A 23836-nucleotide genomic window follows, 5' to 3' on the forward strand; every position below is an offset into this window, starting at 1 on the left:
ACAGCAGTTGGTGGGACGCCTCTCATGGAGGCAGAGTATTTTCATTTTTTTAAACCACAGTAAATCAACTATAGACAATGGATGGACATCGCGGGACATTTTTTTTCTTTTAATAGAGGACTTGCCAAAAACTGTGTATTGTGGTTTTTACTTTTTGACACTTTTTGGTGAATGGGTAGGGGTACAATGTACCCCTACCCATTCACATAGGGGAGCAGGATCAGGGGGCCCCCCTTGTTAAATGGGGCTTCCAGATTCTGATAAGCCCCCCACCCGCAGACTCCCACAACCGATGGCCAGGGTTGTGGGGATGATGCCCTTGTCCCCATCAACATGGGGACAAGGTGCTTTGGGGGAGTTCCTCTTAATATCCATACCTCCATACCAGATATGAAGGTCCTGGTATGGACTGGGGGGGACCCACACAGATTTTTTCATTGATTTTTTTATACCATAGTTTTTTATTGAGATTTTCACAAAGTATCAATACAGAAGGGTGAGAAAGACAAGAAATTGGCAACATTTCTTACTGATCACTATAGCGTACGATAAATACTTACATCAAAGGTTACATTGATATAAAAGGTGTTGTGTTGAAACTTAATAAGTGTGATATTGGTACCAGAGTCGGTACTGCCTCCACGCCCGGGCACCCCATTGCGGGAGCTTGCTGTACCTTGGGGAGGGAGGCAGTCTGGATAACAATTGTGAGCCTGCATTAGTATTTTGTATACAAAAAAAAAAAATGTTTAAAGTATATCACAGAACTAAAAAGAAACTTGTAATCATGCTTATTAAATGTATAGTATGCGGTGATATTTCCTCACATGACATTGGTTAGTTGTAAGGGTAATGATAGTGTAACAATGTTAGTATCATGGGGTACATAGATGTACCCCATGGGTATGGGTATGGGTATCTATTTGTCTCAGGATGATGTTTCAGTTTCTTGGTTTGAGAATCGGGAAGGTAATGGGTTCAGCTCCATTGGAAGAATGCATCTTATTGTGCTGTACTTCGATGATCAACGATCCATGGTTCCCAGTTTTGGTAGAAAGAACTGGTAGTCAGGTTTGCTTTAGCGAAAGAGAACTCCAGTTGAAAGTGAGTGTTCAGCAGGGTAATAAGATCCAACGTCGTAGGTGGACGTGGAAGTTTCCATTTTTTCGCTAGTGCCAGACAAGCGGCTATTAGAATATGAGTTGTCAGTACTCTGAGTTGACTTGGCCATTTGAGTATTGTCAGACCCAGAAGAAGGTCCAATGGGTAATGGTGAGGAGACATTACAGACAGAGAAGATGAAGGTAGCAACTTCCTGCCAATATTTTTTAATGATAGGGCAGTCCCACCATATGTATTGTAAGGTTCCCAGTCCATTGCAATTCCTCCAAAATTGAGGTGATGTTAAAGGGGTAAATAGTAGCTAGCCTGGCCGGGGGGAAATACCACTTGTGGAACACTTTTTGTGTGGATTCCCAATGGGTGATGCAATGGGATACCCCAAGAGGCAGGGTCAAGGCCTGGTGCCACGCTGATGGTGGGGGGTGGAGAGGCTGTAAAAGAGGACCAGAAAGCGATTGATGAGGATTGATCCGAGGGAGGCGTAGTTAGTAACTTGTAGATTAATGAGATTTCTTTCATTGTTGGAGCAGGGGTGTCATAGAATTTTAGGATATTCACTATTGGGGCATCTTCCTCTGTGATATTCATTTGGGAGAGGATTCATATAATTCTAAAGGTATAAGAAGAATGTTGTGGTAGGGATATTGTATGTTTGTTGCAAATGTAGGAATGGATGTATTCCTGACGTGGACATTAATTGTCCTAGGTTGGTGAGTCCTTTTCGTGTCCAGAGTGTGAGAGGCAGGTCCGGCGATATCAGTTCTATGGCTTGGATGGGAAGTCTGGAAAGAATAGTTCTGGGCAATCCTGTGGCTCTTTGTATGGAGGCTGACCACACCCTTATGCTGCCGTTATAGAATGTAGATAATGATGTTGTGGCTTGAGATTGAGTAAAGTGGCCGTTAGAGTGTGTTTCATGTTGGCATGTAGAGCCATAGATTTGATTTGAATCCATGCTTTGTTAGAGGCAGGTGACCACCATTCTCTGAGTTGGTCCAAAACCACTGCCCTATAGCATGCCTGGACGTTGGGGGCTCCCATTCCTCCATTTTGTACTGGGGCAATGAGAGTGTCCTTCTTGAGTCTGGGTTTTTTGTATTGCTATATAAACGCGTTGATTATCCCTTGTAGAGATTTTAGTTGGGTGGGTAGAATGGGTAGAGGGATTGTGCAAAACATATATAGAATATGAGGAAGCAAATACATTTTGGATTGGGCTATTCTACCGGCCCAAGAGACCGTGAAGTGGTCCATTTCTTTGGAAATGCGCAGAAGCTTTTCTTGGAGGTCATCATAGTTCATTTTTAACAGTGTCCTGCTCGGGAAAGTCAAGTGAATTCCTAGGTACGGGAGTGACGAACTCGCAGACCACGTGAAGGGAGTGTCTCTCATTATAATATGTTTGGTCTGAGGGTCTATCCCTAGATTCAACATAGTTGATTTACTGTAGTTTATTTTGTAGAGGGAGACTGAGCTGAAATATTCTAAGTTTTTTTGAACAGCCAGGAGAGAAGATGTGGGATTGGTTAGGGTGATAATAACATCATCCATGTAAAGGCCTAATTTTTGTTCTACATGCCTTATTTTGATACCCAAAATTGCTGATGTAGACCTGATGGGTTGTGCAAGTGGTTCCATTACCATGGCAAAAATCAAGGGGGTAAGTGGGTACCCCTGTCTTGTGCCATTAGTGAATTCAAAGGAGTCTGATGTTATCCCAGATGTCCAGACTTGAGCGCTTGGGGAGGAGTATAGATTTAGTATGGCTTTTAGAATTATCCTGTCAAATTCCTTCTTTCCATCTAAAGATAAGAAGAGAGAAGGCATTTGTCTGTGCTCCACCCATTGTATTAAATCAATGAGGCGTCTGGTGCTGTCTGAGGCTTGCCTGCCTGGTACAAATCCCACCTGATATGGGTGTATTATTTGGGGGATAAATCAGAGAGGTGCTGGGCTAGGAGTTTTGCATAAAGTTTGGTGTCTGTATTTAGAAGCGAAAATGGGCGGTAGTTGGCCAGAATGTCAGGGGCTTTGCCCAGCTTCGGTAGGGTGACTATCAAGAGTTCTAAGAACTCTTTGGGAATTTCACCTGATGTGGCGTAGTGATTAAAAGTGTTACATAGATGTGGGATAATCAGGTCAGAGAATTGTTTATAATATTCGTTGGGGAATCCATCGAGGCCCAGGGCCTTATGGAGGGGTAATTGCTTTATGGCTTTAAGTATTTCTGTGGAGGAGAAGGGTGTGGAGATGGCTTCTAATTGAGAGGAAGAGATAGAAGGAAGTTGGATGGATGAAAGGAAAGAGTCAATATGTTCTTTCCTGGGGGTGGCTGCTGGATCTGAGTCTTTAAGGTTGTACAGTTTGGCATATAATGCACTAAATTAATTTGCTATCTCTAGGGGGTTAAGTAGGTGTTTACCTTGGGAGTTTGTAAGAAATTGGATCTTTTTGTTGGCTTGATGTCTTTTCATTTGTTTGGCCAGGAATGTTTCCGATTTATTGGCCGAGGAGTAGTATTGGAGTTTTAGGCGTTTTATATAGTAGTCAAATCTTTTATGGAGGTGCTCGCTTGTTGGTTTCTGAGATTTTTTAGATCAAGGGACAAATTTGTGGATTGCGATTGTTTATTAATGCGTTCTAGATCTCTTATTTGCTTGAGTAGCTTTTCAGTAATGGCAGCATGTTTTTTTCTTTTCCTGTGCTCCTAGTTTTATAAATAGGCCTCGTAGAAAAGCTTTGTGCGTATGCCAAATAATAGATTAGTCATCAACACAGTACATGTTGCTTGCAAAGTAGTTCTCAATCTCGGATCGAATTCCCGCCTCCAGTGCCGGATTGGTCAGCAGGGACATGTTTAGTCTCCATATAGTGTGTTTTGGGTATTTGTTACCGTTGGATAACGTAATTGAGATTGGCGCGTGGTCAGACCAGGTGATTAAGCCTATGCGCGCTTCAGTGACTGATTGTAAAAGAAATTAATCTGTGAGGAACAAGTCGATCTGAGAGTAAGAGTGCTGGGGATTGGAATAAAAAGTGTAGCCTCGCTCCGTGTCGTTTAAGCATCTCCAGGGATTGTATAAGTCTTCCTTTTGCAATAAAGAGGACAATGCAGATGGTCTTCTTTTGGATGGGTTTGAAGTGTCTAGGGAGTTGTCAATAACTTCATTGAAATCCCCAAATAGCATTATTGGATTGGATCTATATTATTATTATTATTATACAATATTTATATAGCGCCAACAGTTTACGTAGCGCTTTACAACTTGAGGGTAGACAGTACAAATACAATACAATTTGATACAGTAGGAATCAGAGGGCCCTGCTCACTTAGAGCTTACAATCTAAGAGGGAAGGTTAAGAGATACAAGAGGTAATAGCTGTGGGTGATGTGCTGATTGAGAAGATAAATGTACAGTTGTTAGGTGGGGGCCAGATAGGCTTCTCTGAAGAGATGAGTTTTCAGGGATCGTCTGAAAGTGGATAAGGTAGGAGAAAATCGGACGGATTGGGGAAGAGCATTCCAGAGGATGGGGGAGGCTCTGGAGAAGTCCTGAAGGCGAGCATGGGATGAGGTGACAAGGGAGTTTGAGAGCAGGAGGTCTTGGGAGGAGCGAAGAGAACGATTAGGTTGGTATTTTGTGACTAGGTTAGAGATGTAGCTAGGGGCCAGGTTGTGGATGGCTTTGTAAGTTATAGTTAGTATCTTGAATTTAATTCGGTGACTGAGTGGCAGCCAATGGAGGGATTGGCAGAGGGGTGTAGCAGACGCTGAGCGGTTTGTGTGGTGGATGAGCCTGGCCGCAGCGTTCATGATGGACTGAAGTGGGGATAGCCTATTTAGAGGTAAACCAATGAGGAGGGAGTTGCAGTAGTCAAGGCGGGAGATGACCAGGGAGTCTATAAGGGCCTAATTTAGAGATTAGGTTTGTGTAAAATTTCTTTTGCCCCGTGTTGGGCGCATACAGATTCACTATGGTAAGGCGTTGGTTCTTGATCGTTGCGGAGAGAATCAAGTACCTACCGTCCTCGTCAGCCTCACAGTGATGTAATTGGAAGGAGACAGAAGAGCTGATCGCGATCATTACTCCTCTCTTTTTTTGAAGGGCATTGGCAAAAAAACTGTGCGGGTAGCGTTTGTGTGAGCAGGTAGGGGATTTGTCTTTGGCGAAGTGCATTTCTTGCACACAAAGTATGTCTGTGTGGTGGGTTAGCGCTTCTTTCTATAGGAGATTACGCTTGAAGGGGGAATTTAGTCCTCTGGCATTTGACTCCGGCCTCTGTTAGCCATGAGGGTATGTTCTGTGATATGTCACTAACAGTACAATCACAGTCAGTAAACCCCTCCTTTTCCTGCATAAAAACTGAGTAGAAGAAGGCATTTAGTACAGTTGCCTTCTTTGTGTCATCTGTAAACATCCTCCCAGCCTCATCTTTTATGTGTGCAATGTGCTCTGATTTTGCATTTTTACTGTTAATATATTTAAAAAATGTCTCTTTTTTTTTTTACTCTGCTTGTGTGTCTCTCGTAAACTTTTTTTAGCTGCCCTGATTGCATTTTTACACTTCTTATTGCTTTCCTTTGCCTTTTTCATTTCCTTTTGACTTTACCTCTCAGTATGGGGATAGTATACTTATACAAAATACCCCTTCTTTTTTAAGGCATCGGCTTACCCCTGAATTATCTGTTTTGCCAATTGGACGCATACGTACCTGCTCTCTATACCACAACCATTGGGATTATTCTGCAGGACCTATAGTTTCCTTGTCCAAAAAAGTTTATTGAACATACAATAATATAAAGATACATGATACTGTACAAGGATCTATAAAGTAAGCTCATTGTTATACATTAGAATTTGTATAAGTATTTAACTTAAAATGATCAAATAATAAAAATTAGGTACACAAAACCTAAAATAAAGGTGGAAAGTAATACATCAATTTCTTTTAGAGTTATTTAAGAAATCTATATCACCTATAGATATTAACTGTTGGTAATATGTGTACAGATCAGATGTATTCTGATAAAGAGCTTTGATCATGAGGTGGAGGAAAGGAAAGAAAAAGAAGAAAAAGGATAGAAAGATAAAGATATAGTCCAAAAGGTTGACCCACCCGTCATTTTATCGTCCATTGGCTTCTTCCTGAAGCATTGAAATGGATGTTTCTATAAGTTACTTAATCTGCTACCATGGCAAAAGGACCGAATCATTGAAATTTGACAGAAATTGTTGTTTTATCCAAGGATGCCCAAATTTTTCAAATTTTGGGATTTGGTTATGATCGATAGCTGCCATCTTGGCATGAGACATTGTGTTATTCATTCTTTGAATTGTTTCTGCCAGAACCAACGTAGGGGATCTCCATGCCTTGGCCACTGTTTGCTTCGCTGCCGTTAATAGTTGGATCATAAGTTTGTATTGAGAAAATGTTAACCATTCCGATTTCAAGTTAAGCAAAGCTATGAATGGGTCAGGTTGTATTTTCCTTTTGAATATTTTAGACGCAATCACGAAAACTTCCTTCCAGAAAATTTGGATTAATGGGCACGTCCACCATATATGTAAATGTGTGCCTATGTCTGGACACCCTCGAAAACAAAGAGCTGAGGTATTAGGTGAATATTTAGCCACTCTGGCAGGTACAAGATACCATCAGGTAAGAACTTTATAATTTGCTTTCAATGCCAAACCATTGGGCGAGGAAGATTTAGATGTGAGCCATATACTTGACCATTCTGTGTCCTCTAAAGTTCGCCCCAGATCCTCCTCCCATTTCTGAATGTAAGTTGGTTTGTTGAAATTTGTGACTCCAAAAAATTAATTATAAATAGATGAAATTATTCCTTTAGCAAATGGGTCTTTTTCACAGGTTGATTCAAAAATGGATAATTGGGACAAGGGTATATCCACATTTAGGAATGGTGTAAAGAAGTTTTTAATTTGGAGGTATCTAAATATTTCAGAGTTTGGTAGATCATAGTTTTCTCTAAGCGTTGGAAATGGAAGGAATGATGTAGATGTAACAAAATTGTGTAGTTTCAGAACACCTGAAGTTGTCCAAGCTTTAAATGATTTTGGATAGATCCATGCTGGGTAGAAGGCCGGATTTCTGATAAAAGATAGGAGGGGATTGTGTGGAGATTGTAATTGATATTTAATTTTTAGTTTATCCCAGAGAAATAAAAAGGGTTTAGTTATGGGATTATGTATTTTAGAACGGTCTTTGGGTTCAAGCCATAACAAGTTTGATATAGATAGAGGATCACATTCTGAAGCCTCTATAAATACCCAAAATGGGATTTCCTGTTTTACGTGATACTTGGAAAGACTGGCCAAGTGAGCTGCTCTGTAATAGTTAGTAAAGTTAGGATATCCCAGGCCTCCTTTAATTTTGGGAAGATGTAATGTGTGTATTGGTATACATGGTTTGGAAGAGCCCCATATAAATGAAGTTGTTCTTTTTTGCACTAGTCTCAAAAAATAGGGAGGAACTGGAATAGGAAGAACTCTGAATAGGTATAGTAGTTTAGGTAGAATAGTCATTTTAATCTTTCCTATCCAGGATAGAGGAAGTTGCGACCATTGCTTTAATAAGTTTGTGATCTGCCTTAGTAAAGGAGGATAATTGGTTGAAAATAAGTCTGAATGAGATGCTGTTAATTGAATTCCAAGGTATGGGATTGATTTCTCTGCCCAGGTAAACGGGAGTGCAACCTTCGCCGGAATTAGTTCCAGGTTTGATAGTGAAATGTTGAGCACTTGGCATTTCTTAGGGTTTATCATAAGGCCAGAGAAGGCTACAAATCCATCAAGGACAGGCATTAGATTGGGACATGAGACCTGTGGTGATGATAAGAAAAGCAGTATGTCATCTGCAAATATACATATTTTGTGTGTAATACCTCTTACTTCAATGCCAGTTATAGTATGGTTTATTCTAACATATTGGGCGATGGGTTCGAGTAAAAGGGAAAATAAGAGGGGAGATAATGGACAACCTTGCCGGGTACCTCTTTCGATATTAAAAGCATCAGATTTGTATCCAGCATATTTTATGTAGGCTTTGGGTTTATTATTCAATGCTGTGATCCAATACCCCATTTTTTGTAAGGAATAGTGCATATATTGCCAGGATACTGTATTGAATGCCCTCTTAATATTGAGAGATAAAAAACATGAAGGGATTTTTCATTTTTGAGCAATATGTGCCAATAGCACTGCCCTGCGTATATTATTGCCTGCCTGTCTATTTGACATAAAGCCTACTTGATCTCTATGTATTAGTTTACCTATGATATTATTAAGGTGTTTTGCTAATAATTTGATATCAAGATTTAATAGAGAAATAGGCTGATAATTTATGCAGGAAGTATCGTCAGAAAGGGGTTTTGGGATCATACATACAATTGCCATTAGTGTTTCCTGCCGAAAGGAATGTCCTTCTAAAAGTTTGTTGAAAGTTTCAGCTAGAATAGGGGAAAGAATCTCTGAAAATGTTTTGTAATATAGGGCCGAATATCCGTCTGGGCCAGGTCTTTTGATCTTTAATGGCATTAGCAACTTCCTCTATAGTTATAGGTTCTTCAAGACTGTTTTTTTGGTTCTGGGACAACTCAGGTAAGGTAATTTTTGAGAAGAAAGATTCAGCTTCTGTAGGGTTAAATTCTTTATTTGACTTATATAAGTCTACAAGATGTGAATGAAATTTGTGAACTATTTTGACTGGATTGCTAGTATAAACATCTTTTGATAATTTCAAACGTATAGGTTTGAAAGATTTATTACCGTAGTAGAGTTTAATGCCCGTGCCAAATATGTGCCTGGTTTGTTTGTATTCATGTAGAAATTGTGCCTAGAGCGTTTGAGGAATTTATCTACTGATTCTGTGAGAAATAGATCGTATTCCAATCTAGTTTTTTCCAAATGAGATTTTGTACTCTGAGATGGATTATCTTGGAATGATACAGAGGCTGCGTTAAAATTTAGTTCTAGTTTCTTTGCAAGAAGTTTGCGTTCTCTTTTAAACAATGCCATTTGTCTTTGTAGAGAACCACGCAAAACAGGTTTGTGAGCTTCCCATAATGTTATCGGGGAAATGTCTGGATTATTGTTGATTGATATGTATTCCTTTAAAGCTTGTTCAATAGTCATGCGATGTGATGGGTGTTTGAGCATTATGTCCGGTAGGTACCAAGTTGGGTCATGTGCTTTTGGTATTGTTGAGGCTATGGTTGTGTATACCGCGTTATGGTCTGACCAAGGAATCAGAATTATATCTGACGCAATAATCTCTGGTATCATTCCTATTGTTAGAAAAATATGATCTATTCTGGTAAAGGATTGATGAGGATGTGAAAAATAAGTGAATTGCTTTTTTATTGGATTACTTTCTCTCCAAGAATCGACCAGATTGTATCTGGAAAGAAGTTGGGAAAAAATGGAATTTAGAGGTCGTTCTGGATGGAGTAAAAGGTGATTTATCGAAAAATGGGAGGAAGACCTGGTTTGAATCCCCGCACATAATCACTGTTCCCATTTTGTGCGTATTAATCACTTGTAATATATGTGAGAGGAAAGGTGTAGGTTGTTTATTAGGAGCGTAGTAGGAAATCACTGTGACTGCTGCATCCATTATATAACCCATGAGTATCAGGTATCGACCTTCTGGGTCTTTAATTTCTGATGATAATGTGAATGGTGTGGACCAGTGAAATGCAATTAGGGTTCCCCTTTGTTTGGTACTGGCTGAAGCTGTGAAAAATTGTGGGTAAAAAGGGGACATATATTTAGGTGTGGAATTATTGGTGAAATGTGTTTCTTGTGGGCACACAACGTGGGCCTTCTTGTTATGGAAAGTACGGAATGCTTTGGTCCTTTTCTGAGGAACATTTATGCCCTGAACATTCAGGGACAGGATATTCAATGGTGCCATGGTAACAGATCAAATAGTTTTGACTTACTTTTTATTAAGCCATGCTGACTGCGTGGATCAACCTGTGTGGACTGAAGAAATGAAAAGGTAGGAAAGAATCCAGTGGAGTCTGGAGTGAAGAATAAATAGAAAACATATAAGATTAGTTGGTACATTGTATGACGTATTATGTGTAAGTAATCGCAAGTTGCCCGTGAGAGAGAATAAATATCTCTATCAGGGGAAAAGGTGCCTTCATCAGACTCCCACATATTATGGGTGGGGGAATGAGGAAGGCTAATGGGGGTACACGGATCTTCCGCTTACAGGAGAGAAGTGCTATAATAAAAGGCATCATAAGGATGCCTCAATAATTAGAGTGCAGGATATTTAATATTTGTAGAATTAGTTGTTCTAAGGTAATTGTATATAGTTAATATCACCTTATGTTAAATAATTCAGTCAAGAAAGTACCATTCATAACTTTAGTATGGATAATGATTAATTTTAAAATTTTCGGGAATTTAAACCTATTAGAATAAACTATTACATATTTCAATCATATGTATTTGCATAAATATGATAATTCATAAATTTAAAATTGTATTGATACTGATTAGATCAACAGAAATCAAAAGTAGAGGAAGTATTTAGGTAATAATATACTTATATTGTGAAAAGAAAAGCAAAAGCTCCTATTACTTCAGTATCAGTTTTTGCACGTTTGCAACTAAAAATAATTTATCTGTTATTATTGTCTAAATTGGACAACTGAGTAAAGAGTTCCTTATTACATTTTTAGATTTTGAAGCTATTGAAACCAGTAATAATAAGAAATATAACTTGAATGTAATTTGATCTCACATAGTATGTGAATATCAAGATAAGGTTACACTCAGTTATATTTTCAAATCTCTAAGTCTCCATAGTCTCTAAGTGAGAATGTTGAAGAGATACTAGGAATTAAGTTGTCAGTCCATGGAATCTTCTTGGTCCATGGAAGCGGTTACATAACGGCTTCTTTTGTGAGAATGATGAATTCCATTTTGTTCTGAGATTTTCTGAGTGTTGTTTGAAGATGAGGATGATGCCATTCTTCTGCATGAAGAGGAATTGCTGCTTGTGAGTTCTGTCAGATTCAATTTTAAAAGGGTCTGTTGTAGTTCATCTGCAGATCTACTCCTGTAGGTTGTACCTTGGTAAGTAAATCTGACAGAAAAGGGGGATCCCCATTGATACATAATATTGTGACGTTGCAGTTCCATTAATTGGGGTTTCATGGAGCGTTGTTTTGCGATAGTAAGTTGGAATAAATCAGCAAAAATTTGATATTTGTGACCTTGAAAATTCAGTTCCTTTTTTACTCTTGCGGCTGCCAATATTTGTTCTTTTGTCCTGTAGTAATGAAATTTTATAATTATATCACAAGGGGGTCCATCCGTTTTTTTGCCTGTAAGGGCTGTGTGAACTCTGTCCAGTTCTAAACGTTCAATTGGGATATCTGGCTGCAGTTCTTGTAATAGAGCCGTAATTGTAGATAGCAAGTCTGTCACTGTTTCAGGGATTCCCCTTATGCGCAGTTTGGAACATCTGGCTCTATTTTCATAATCTTCAAGCTTAGTTTGAAGTATTAAATTCTCTTCTTTTAGGTTTTCCATTTCTGTTATATTATCTTGAGTAGTATTTTCAATTTCATCCATTTTTATTTCTAAGGCTGCGGTGTGGTTTCCCAGCTCTCTTATTTCTTTTGTTAGACTGTTTGTTATTTGCTCTGAAGTTTGTTTTAAAGCCTTATGGAGCATTCTTTCAAATTGTAACAGTAATGCTGGGGATGCTGAGGAGGTTTGTGGTGAGTTCTGTGAGAGAATTTGTTCATTTTCTGACTCAAATGGAGAGTCTTGCTGTGACATTTTCTGTCTGTGAGAGCGCACTGAAGCTGTATATGGTGAGGTGACTGGCGCTGCTTTAGTCACGGTGTGTGCCTGTGAGTTCTTTGTGAGGTGATTTTTAGTTTTGCCACGGCTTCCTCCCAGTACCATTTTTTCTGCCCAAACTTTCACAGTTTGTTCCCTGGGGCAAAGAGGTTCATCTGGGTACCTTTTGAGCCTGCAGTCTCCGCTTTATCTGTTTCTTCTCGCCTCAGCAGTGCGGAGCTCTAGCAATGCATGTCCGCCTCGCTAGACTCCGCGCATGCGTCCCAGGACCTATAGTTTCAAGTGAGTCCCTGCTTCTTAATGGCATCTTAACTATGATATGTGAACGTGTGCTATAAGTAAGTCTACATATGAGTAGCTGCAGCGATCCTTGTACCTCTTACAGGAATACATATCTTTCCCTTGAGGGTCAAGAAAATTGGATTCACGAATACATTATTTATCTCAATTCATTCATATAGGTCTTGCCCTGGCTGGGCTCTTGTTGTTTGGCTGTATCCCAGTACGCCCCCATTTTCAGCTTGCTGCACGTCTCTCTTAATTCCCTCCCATGATATGGAATAGGCACTCCATGCCCTCTGTTCTGACTTTGGTATGTACTATATGAACTCAGACACAAATGCTAGATTTATATAGTGCTCAGCATTAAATGTATGTTTATTTAAGATATCATATATGTATAAAAATATGTGTAATTGAATACAAGTTATGATATGATATGCCAATAGGATCCCTTAAAGAAGCTGTTGGTGAAACGCATAGCGATCCATTGGTGTTGATACAGTTACCCTGCATGTGGCCCCCATATATGGAAGACCACCAAACAGATACATCTATGTTTTTTTTGTGGTCCAATTTGCATAGGTTATCCTATATAAACTATTTTGTGCTATTCCTTAGCGTATATGGGAGAGATATGACTTCTATTAGCATACAGCACATGATGTTTACAGTTTTTATATTTGTCCCAATAAAATGTGAATTGCTAGACCCCTTTCACAGGGGCGGATATAATTCAGCTTTTAGCTGCGGATTGATCAAGTTATCTACCGCAGCTAAACTCACACAATGCTTTCCTATGGTCCCATTCACACACACTGCATTTAGCAACGGTTTCGTTACATGGGGTTTTGTGCGGTTAGAAAAAAGAAATTTGACTGCGTCCAGGACCGATTTTTTGCAGCTATCTGCACATAACTGCAGGTAATCGCAGTGTACTATTTCTCCTGCGGATAGCAGCAGCAACAAGGAAAGGAAAAAACAGGAAGCACATAAGAAATGACAAGAATGTTCCAACACAGCCGCATGTAAACGCACATAAACACAGCTAATCGCAATGTACAACTGCAAGTAATCGCTGTGCCTGGAGTCTTGGAATTTCAAAATAACAAAACATGCTTTTAACTGCAGCAGAACAGCCGCCTGTGTGAAAAAGGCCTTATATCTATATACTGTTGAGCATTTCTTTCTACTTGGAATATCAGTGGCCACCTTTAAAGTCCAGTTTTTTTTCCTCCGTTTTCTCCATTATATTCAATTGGTTGTGGAGCCACACAATGTGAGTTACGTCTCCATATTTTCTAAGAGCTTGAAAAGTGTTTTATGGGGAGAGAAGCTTGGGCTCATTGTAGCCATATGAGTGCACTTGCAACCATACAGTTGAGTACTTTTTTATTTGCGCAACAGTCACATTTTCAGGACAATCTATTGGGGTAATTCTCCCTTCTTCTAAGATCCAAGCAGTACAGTGGAGCAGTGAAAAAGTCACAAAAGTGAGAATGGTCATAAAACTGCGATAGTGGTTTAAAATACCATGGTCCACATTCAGACCATTACATTTTGCCAAACAGAATTATTATTCACAGTTCAAAAGGTTTTCCTTTCTCAAGTATTTTAAAAAGTCCCTTTAGGAACCAAAACTTCCATGTATACCATAGAATAGTTTGGTTGTGAAAATTGATGTCCCAGCAGTGCACAGTGATCCTCTTCTTTCCTTCTTCCTTCCTTATGCATTTAAAGTGTCTATAAAGATTAATTCAATTTAGTTGTGTACGGGTGACCCCGCCCCCCTCTGATGCAACGGGAATCCTGCGTTGCATCAGAGAGGGCAGGGTCACCCGTCACGTCACTGGGAAACCCCGACGTTTCCCCCTGTCAGTGGGGGACAGGGTTATGTGACAGGTGGCCCCGCCCTCAGCTACATAAGAGCTGTCAAGCTGGTGCCGCGTCATTGGCTGGGTGCCTCCGGTGGACATCCTCCCTATGTTGAGGGCATGTGGCCTGGTACAGTTCAGGAGGGGGGGTGCTCTCTCGTCCCCCCCTCTTTTCCAGCGGCCTGCCAGGTTGCGTGCTTGGTTAAGGGTCTGGTGTGGATTTTTGGGGGAACCCCACGCCATTTTTTTTTACATTTTGGCGCGGAGTTCCCCTTAAAATTCATACCAGACCTAAAGGGCCTGGTAATGGAATTTTGAGGGACCCCGACGCATTTTTATTTTTCAATGACTTTCAATGACTTATGTGTATTGTCGGGACCGACAATTCATTAATAGCCGGCACTAGCACTAGCACTTTTAAATGACTTTTTTTTCTTTAGAAATGTCATTTTGCTCTCGGACTGTTATAAACACAGGAAACATGCGCTACTTTACAGGCATACTATAGACACCCCCAGGTACGAAATTTAAAGTAATATTTCACTTTTATTGTTTCACTTTAAGCAATATTAAAATCACTTCTCCCGAAAAAACTGCAATTTTGGTGAACGGGCGAACAGCCAATGTTCAAGTCGAACTCATGTAGCCCATCCCTATTTAACAGTAAGAAATTATATTTTTTCCAAACTATATGAAGCCTGCCAGCACAACAAGGTGATTAGTGTAAGGTGCTCTTTTGAGCAGGACCTTATACTAACATTAACTGCACTACCTTTTCAAAGAGACAGTCCAATTCAGCAAAGAGACAGTCCCATATAGTCAACCAAGAGACAGCCCCATATATTCAGCAAAGAGATTGCCCAATCCAGCAAAGAGACACCCCAATCCAGCAAAGAGACAGCCCCTTTTATTTAGCACAGAGACATCCCAATCCAGCAAAGAGACATCCCTATAATTTCAGCAAAGAGACATCCTGATCTAGCAAAGTGACATCCCAATCCAGCAAAGTGATGACCCAATACAGCAAAGAGACACCCCCATATATTAAGCAAAGCAACAGCCCCATATACTCAGCAAAGATACAGCCCCATCCAGCAAAGAGATAGGCCAATCCAGCAAAAAGACAGCCCAGTCTAGAAAAGAGACAGTCACAGAACAATACAACAAATAGCCAAAACCCAATCCAACAAAGACAGTCACTACCCAGTCCAACAAAGAGACAGTCACTGACCAATCCAACAAAGAGAGAGTCACAGCCCAATCTAACAAAAAGACAGTAACAGCCCAATCCAACAAATAGACAGTTACAGCACACCTCAAAGCCCTGCTCAGCCTTCACAGCTATTCCTACTTCAGCAGTGCCTGCCTCTCCTCTCCACTGGGCATTGCTCTTCAGAGGCCCCATCAATCTCCTGCACTAGGTCAATGCTCAGAGGGTCCCTCTCACCAGAGTCCCAGTTCCATTCCCAGCAACAGGACAGAAGGCAGAAGCTGGGTGACGAAGCACTAGAATGAGGTGGAACAGGGAGGAGGGGGTTATATCCTCCTCCTCCTCTGTTGGGGCCTGTGAATGCATGTGATTGATTGCTAGGACACCAGGTGGTCCTAGCAACCAATCATTTTGACAGCAGCAGCCAGCAGGAGGCTGGGACTCAGAAGTCAGTGGAGCGGATAGCACTAGCTAAAGTTGTGACTAGTTATTTATCAATGTGAAATAAAGGGGAGGTACCAACTTGGGGTCAGGGCCCCTCTGGAGACCCAGGCCCCCTACATCTGTATGGGCTGTTCCCAAATGATAGCAGCCCCTTTGAGTGGTTACCTGAAGGTCAGCACTGGGGGGTGGTTGGACTATCCTTTTCAGGATTGTGTCCTCTGTTATAATGGGTTTCAGTTTAAAAATTATAACTCTTAACCTTTCTAGTGCTGGATTGTATGTGGTTACTATCATTACATGGCTATTTGTTTTCTTCTCTTTGTATTATAGGAGATTTTCTTTTTTGGTTTTTAAGACAGCATTTATACTCGTACAGATAGTTTTGTTGCTTTAACCTTTCTAATGAAAGGGTTCTGCTAGTACTCCTAGATGTCTTTTTCTGTCTTCTGGTTCAGAGCACATGCTGTGGTATTCAGACTAATGAAGGGCCACCTTCTGGAATGGTTCATGTGTTTTCACCAAGGTATGCATGCTACATCATTGTAAATACCAGAAGTTTCACTTAGTTACACTATTATATCTGTACTTCTGCTCTTGATTAGTTCTTATTGTTCTATATTATCTTAGGTCCCAAGGGGTCGGTGTTCCGAGGAATGTCTTCCAGGGTTCAGAAAATCCATAAGAGAAGGATATCACCCATGTTGTTATAATTGTGCTCCATGTTCAGAAGGAGAAATATCAAACTATTCTGGTAAGCTTTATGTTTCTTTAAAATAGACTAATATTGAAAGTTGAATTAGAAAATATTTTTTTTAAAGTCCTTTAAAGTGATCTGTAACCACTTTCCGCTTTGCTAGCCGAACATATCCCTACGTTGTATGAAATGAATGATTACCGATGCTGCCTTTCTGCTGTTTTTTTGGGGGGAAATATTGCTGCATTTCCCTTCTACCTCAGACCATTCTGGGAGTGTTGGAGGCTTTCTCAAGCAAGCAATGAGAAACAGCTTCCTCCTACTGTCTGTCTGAGAAAGCCTCCAATAATTTTGCACTTATCTAAAAGAAATTGTCTGGAAAATTATTTAACTGAAGAGACCAAAAATGGTAAAATAAGGGAATTTCATTGTTACATACATGTTGAGGTTAAAGATAGACATGTCATGGCCATCACTGAAGCTGGAGGTTCTTATATTTTTAGTAGGTCATCATCACACTTTATTCATGACTAAAGCTTTCTTGAGATATTCACCATATATATTGTTCCAACATTTTATTTTTGTTTTGCACAGCTTTTTTTTCATATTTAATATTCATCTTATCTCAAAAAAACTTTAAGGTATATTAAGGAAATTACTGAAAAAGTCAATACTGTCAAAATATATTCTTGGTATACCATGCCTAATGTAATTTTCACTTATTTTTTACTTTACAGACAGTAAAAACTGCAAGAAGTGTCCTGAAAATGAATGGCCTAACAAAGCTAAAAATATGTGTATTGGCAAAGTCAATGAGTATTTATCATATGAGGAGGATGTTCTAGTTTTTTTTTTTTCTGTAACTTCAGTCATATTTGCTACAACATCACTCCTTATACTTGGACTATTTTTTTGGTTTCGGAGCACTCCCATAGTCAGAGCCAATAACCGGAACCTCAGCTTCATTCTGCTCTTTTCCCTCATATTGAGTTTCCTGTCTGTGTTTCTGTTCCTTGGCCATCCTGTGGATATAACCTGTATGCTGCAACAAGTCACTTTTGGAATTCCCTTCACCATCTCAGCATCTTCTATCCTAGCCAAAACCATCATGGTCTTCATTGCTTTTAAAGCCACCAAACCTGGATGCTCTTGTAGAAAATGGGTGGGAGTCAAACTTCCCAATACAGTCCTGTTATTCTGCTCATCCATTCAGGTTATGAATTGCATGCTCTGGTTGTCCATCTCTCCACCATTTCAGGAGTATGACATGGACTCTTCTCCTGGGAAGATCATCATTCAGTGCAATGAAGGGTCAGGTATTGGGTTCTACTCTATGTTGGGTTATATGGGGTTTTTGGCAGCTCTGAGTTTTGTTCTGGCTTTCATGGTGAGGACATTACCGGACAGTTTTAATGAGGCCAAGTACATCACCTTCAGCATGCTGGTGTTCTGTAGTGTCTGGGTTGCCATGATCCCGGCCTATCTGAGCACCAGAGGGAAATACATGGTGGCTGTGGAGATATTCGCCATACTGACCTCCAGTGCTGGAATATTATTGTGTTTGTTTTTTCCAAAATTCTACATTTTGCTTTTAAAACCTGAGCTGAACACAAGGGGAACGATGTTGGGGAAAAGAATGTTGTAAATGTAACACATTGATTCAATGTATAATGCTGTAGACCAGATTAAACAAGTTCAGTCATATTGCTACAATCATCATCATTACCATCATCATTATGAATGACATTATTATTTGTGTATATTAACTGCCTTCTGTCTGCCTAGTGTATATACAATAAGTGAATGGAAGGTGGATGTTACAGAGAGGGAGGCTATTCTGGAGCTTAATTTTTTTCTTGATCTTACATGCCTCCTAGCATGCACAAGTAAGTACTGTAACTGCACTGTCCATTGGGCATAAAAAAAAAATTGTGACCAGTCAAAGCATTACACAATGTAACCAAGACCTGCAGTTAGGAGCTTGCTCCCACTTTGCTCTCACACACTGATTGAAGTGTGATAGGAAAGAAAGCTTCAAGATCACCAGTCAGTACAAGTTCAACCCAGTACAAGTACCAACAGGACTAGAAACAGCTTCATCCACCCCTCTGTTGTCATTCATCCCTCTACAGCACAGACATCAAACACAAGGCCTGTGGGCCAAATCCAGCCTGCCAGGCCTTGTCATGTGGCCTTTGCACCCAGTTTTGCAGTCAGAATGTGATGGAACTCCATTCCGCATCATCTTGCGCTCACCCTCGACTCCCGCTCCCCACTGTCACTTGTAAAAACAGAAGCCTTCTATGCTTACAAGAGACGGCTTTTCCCTCAGCAGCTCCTAGAACTAACAGATCCCTGCATGCTCTCACAGTGGGGCATGGTAGGGACAGATCTCCTGAATCTGAGAGAGAGAGTGATCAACCTGCAAGGTGAGGCAGAGCCACCTACACACGAAGGTACTAGAGCTGGACCAGTTAGGAGAAAAAGATGCGAGAAAGCTATGTACTCTACACTCTGTATGTAGTGTCACCTTTAACTCTGCACTCTCTGTCTAACGCACTCCTGAGCTCCACAATCTGTATGTAACGTACCTCTAAACCCTGCACTCTGTATATAGTGCACTCATGAACTCTACACTCTGTATGTAGTGTAATTCTGATCTCTGCATTCTCTATGTAACTCACTCCTGAATCCTGCACTCTGTATGTAGTGCACCCCAGATACAACCGGCCCTTTGAAGTCAACCATACTGCTGATACTGCACCCCTGCTCTACACTATATGTGAGCAATTGTTTTCTTTCAACCTTTCCTGTTCCAGCATGACTGTCCCCCTGAGCACAAATCCAGCTCTATAAAGACATGGTTTGATAAGTTTGGAGTGGAGAAACTCAAATGTCAAAAACACAGTCCTGACCTGACCATAAACTGATTAGGAGTCAGGTCTTCTCATCCAACATCAGCATCTGACCTCACTGAGGTTCCTTTGGTTGAAAGGGCACAAATTCCCACAGATACATTCCAAATCTTGTGAACAGCCTTCCCAAGAATGTGGAAAAAGTTATAGGCACAAAGGTGGGGGGGGCCCTCCATAATAATATTTTAATTCATATTTTTGAATTATATAGGTGTAAAGGTCAGCTGACTACAAATATTTGGCCATATAGCATATCTGTTGAATGCAATTCCTGATAAACTTTCATTTCAGAATATTATTACTGTAAACATTTGTATTTACAATATATCTCACTGTGCCTTCATTGCCTCTTTCACAAAGTTACATTCATATTTTTTCAATATTGAACAGTATGTCAGGTGGCCCATATCCACCGAATTCTTGTGAATGGGCTCGGAATGTTCAGATAAGTTCTTAGCCACCTCTGTAGGTGCAGAGTGCAGACACTGTGGAGTATATTATCCTCAAAGTTTCCAGCAGAAGTACTTTCATTCTGATCCACCTTCCAGGAGTTACTTGGCAGCCTGTCAGACTTCTAATCTTTAATGTAAGCACAGATCGGGTACAGAGAAAGAGGGGAGAGCAGAGTGCTAAGCCCTGAATAACGACTACATTCAATAATCAATTGCTCCATAATGCCCTCAGCTACAGAGGTCAATGAATAATTGTTTTAACCCTTTCTCTTACACCAACATAAGGCAGCATTGACATGTAAACAGACTACCGACCACTATCGCACTTGGGAATTTGTTAACATTTTCTTGTCAGCTTTCATGTGGAATTGATTTGAGTGGCTGTCAAGCTGTCCAATCATTTCCACACATACTGTAAAATGTTTACCTCCTCATCTGACCCCCCCACCCCAACTCTGTGTCTAGTAGGGATGAGTCGAACACCCCCCTGTTCGGTTCACACCAGAACATGCGAACAGACAAAAAAACTTGTGCGAACACCGTTAAAGTCTATGGGACACAAACATGAAAAACCAAAAGTGCTAATTTTAAAGGCTTATATGCAAGTTATTGCCATAAAAAGTTTATGGGGACCCGGGTCCTGCCCCAGGGGACATGTATCAATGCAAAAAAGTTTTAAAAATTGATGTTTTTTTTCAGGAGCAGTGATTTTGATAATGCTTAAAGTGAAACAATAAAAATGAAATATTCCTTTAAATATCGTGCCTTGGGGCCCCTTAGTCTGCCTTCCCATGTTTATAACAGTACTGCAGCAAAATTACATTTCTAAAGGAAAAAACATCATTTAAAATTGCTCACAGCTGTAATGTATTGCCGGATCCCAGCAATATACATAAAAAATCATTGAAAAAAACGGCGTGGGTCCCCCCCACCCCCAGTCCATATCAGGCCCTTCGGGTTTAGTATAGATATTAAGAGGAACTACACGCCAAAATTAAAAAAAAAATGGTGTGGGGATCCCCCCAAAATCCATACCAGGCCCTTCAGGTCTGGTATGGATTTTAAGGGGAACCCCGCGCCAAAAAGTTAAAAAAAAATGACGTGGGGGTCCCCCCAAAATCCATACCAGACCCTTATCCGAGCACGCAACCTGGCAGGCCGCAGGAAAAGGGGGGGGACGAGAGAGCGCCCCCCCTCCTGAACTGTACCAGGCCACATGCCCTCAACATGGGGAGGGTGCTTTGGGGTCCCCCCAAAGCACCTTGTCCCCATGTTGTTGGGGACAAGGGCCTTATTCCCACAATCCTTGCCTGGTGGTTGTGGGGGACTGATTATCATAATCTGGAAACCCCCTTTAATAAGGGGGCCCCCAGATCCCACCCCCCCTGTGAATGGGTATCGGGTACATTGTACCCCTACCCATTCACCAAAAAAGTATCAAAAAAGTAAAAACGACAGCAGACAGTTTTTGAAAATTCCTTTACTAAATAAAAAGCATCCCGCAATGTAAATCCATCTTCAATCACGGCGCCGACAGACCAAAAAAATATTTTTTTAAAAATGGAAAAACTCCACCTCCATGGGAGGCTTCCCTGTGACTGCCGTCTTTTCGCTTTCACAGCTGTTATATAGGCAAGGGTGGGGCCACCCTGTGATGTAACCAAGTGACCCGCCCCCTTCTGACGTAATGTGCCATCAGAGGGCGGTGGGGTCACCCGTTTACGTCACTAGGTGGCCCCACCCGCCCTTGCCTATATAACAACCGTCAAAGTGAAAAGACAGCAGTCGTGGGGACGCCTCCCATTGAGGCAGAGTTTTAAGGGGTTTTTTTTAGTCCGTCGGTACCGTGATTGAAGATGAATGGACATCGCGGGGCACTTTTTTTAATAAAGGAATTGTCAAAAACGGTCTGCTGTTGTTTTTACTTTTTTGCCCCTTTTTGATGAATGGGTAGGGGTACAATGTACCCAATACCCATTCACATATTTGGGGTATTATCTGTGGGCCCCCTTGTTAAAGGGGGCTTCCAGATTCTGATAAGCCCCCCGCCTGCAGACCCCCAGAATCACCGAAGGGTTGTGGAGATGAGGCCCTTGTCACCATCAATATGGGGACTTGGTGCTGTGGGGGGGACCCCAAAGCACTCTCCCCATCTCGAGGGCACGTGACCTGGTATGATTCAGGAGGGGGGAGCGCTCTCTTGTCCCCCTCTTTTCCTGCGGCCTGCCAGATTGCATGCTCTGATAAGGGTCTAGTATGGATTTTGGGGAGACCCCATGCCAATTTTTTTTTTACATTTTGGTGCGGGGTTCCCCTTAAAATCCATACCAGACATGAAGGGCCTGGTGTAGATTTTGGGGGGGAACCCACACCATTTTTTGATTTTATTTTGGCATAGGGTTCCCTTTAACCACTTGAATACACTGTGCTATATAAACTACACTGCCTGCATTGACTGAATATAGAGTCTACTCTGAATATCTAGTATACAATAAATGCAGAGTATATATATATATATATATATATATATATATATATATATATATATATATATATATATATATATATATATTATATTATATAGTATACATATATATATTATATAGTATATATATATATATATATATATATATATATATATATATATATATATATATATATATATACACACACATATACACACTATATACTATATTATATAGTTATTATATTATATAGTATACATATATATATATATATATTATATATATAGTATATATTATATTATATTATATACTATATATATCAAATACACTGCCTGCACGCCACTAACTAACCTGCCTAATCTCTTTTCATTCATAATTTCACTATATACGGCCACTGAGTAAGCAGCCTTATATAGTGTGGGGCGTGGACTTAGCCCCCTGAGTCATGATTGTCCAAAGGCACCCTGCCTTTGGCCAATTATGGCTCTCTCAGCAAAGTGCGCTGTAATTGGCCAAAGCATGCAGGTCAGGTGCATGCTTTGGCCAATCCTAAGACGCCAATGCACTGTAATATCGCAGTGCATTATGGGATGTTCCGCGGCGCTCGAATTTGCTGTGAAAGCCCCACAATGTTCACAGTGTTCCACCTGGATGTCCAGGATCTCCAAGGTAAGTCTCAGGTATAAGAGCACAGGAGATGGGGGAACATTCTCCTCATCTTCCTCTGAACAATGGACCCAGAAGTTATGTGCTCTGATCCCTTCTGGGTTCAGTGTTGTCATTCCCTGTCCTCCATGGCCAGGGAAAAAGATATTTGAGCATGATTGTGCTTTGTTTCAACAGAGTGCAAAAGTAACAATAATGCCCTGTACACACGATAGGATTTTCCAACAACAAAATCCACGTTTTTTTCCGACGGATGTTGGCTCAAACTTGTCTTGCATACACACAGTGACACAAATCTTGTTGGAAATTCCGAACGTCAAGAACGCGGTGACGTATTACACGTATGGCGAGCCATGAAAAATGAAGTTCAATAGCCAGTGCGGCTCTTCTGTTTGATTCCGAGCATGCGTGGAACTTTGTGCGTCGTAATTGTGTACACACGATCGGAATTTCCGACAACAAATTTTGTTGTTGGAAAATTTGAGAACCAGCTCTCAAATTTTGTGTGATGGAAATTCCGATGGAAAATGTCCGATGGAGCCTACACATGGTCGGAATTTCCAACAACAAGCTCCTATAGAACATTTTCTGTCTGAAAATCCTATCGCGTGTATGGAGCATAAGTGTCGAAAAGACACAAATGTCTCCGTAAATGCAATGAATTTGTAACCACTCTTATTCACTCTCATACAGTATCTCCTATTCACTCAAGGGCTTCTGTACATAAACAATATATCATATTATTATATGTCAACCTTGGATTCTAATCCCAGGACACTAAATGAGATCAGAGAAATGACTTTAAATGGATTTTAAAACCAAGGCTGACCGCAAAGAAAACTATAAATCACAACTCTGCATTATT

At 40.6% G+C, this 23836-nt stretch overlaps 1 protein-coding gene across 1 annotated transcript in view; it reads left to right on the forward strand.

Moving 5' to 3' along the window:
• Positions 1 to 18118, forward strand: part of LOC141138519 (vomeronasal type-2 receptor 26-like) — a 51418-nt gene extending 33300 nt beyond the window's left edge. Inside the window, exons 3-4 of the mRNA XM_073624675.1 lie at positions 16407 to 16530; positions 17211 to 18118. Of these exons, the coding sequence (XP_073480776.1) occupies positions 16407 to 16530; positions 17211 to 18118 (1032 nt within the window). The remainder of the gene's footprint in view (positions 1 to 16406; positions 16531 to 17210) is intronic.
• Positions 18119 to 23836: the final 5718 nt, after the last annotated feature.

Source organism: Aquarana catesbeiana, linkage group LG01 (genome assembly GCF_042186555.1).
Source record: "Aquarana catesbeiana isolate 2022-GZ linkage group LG01, ASM4218655v1, whole genome shotgun sequence".
In the NCBI taxonomy this organism is placed as follows: domain Eukaryota; kingdom Metazoa; phylum Chordata; class Amphibia; order Anura; family Ranidae; genus Aquarana; species Aquarana catesbeiana.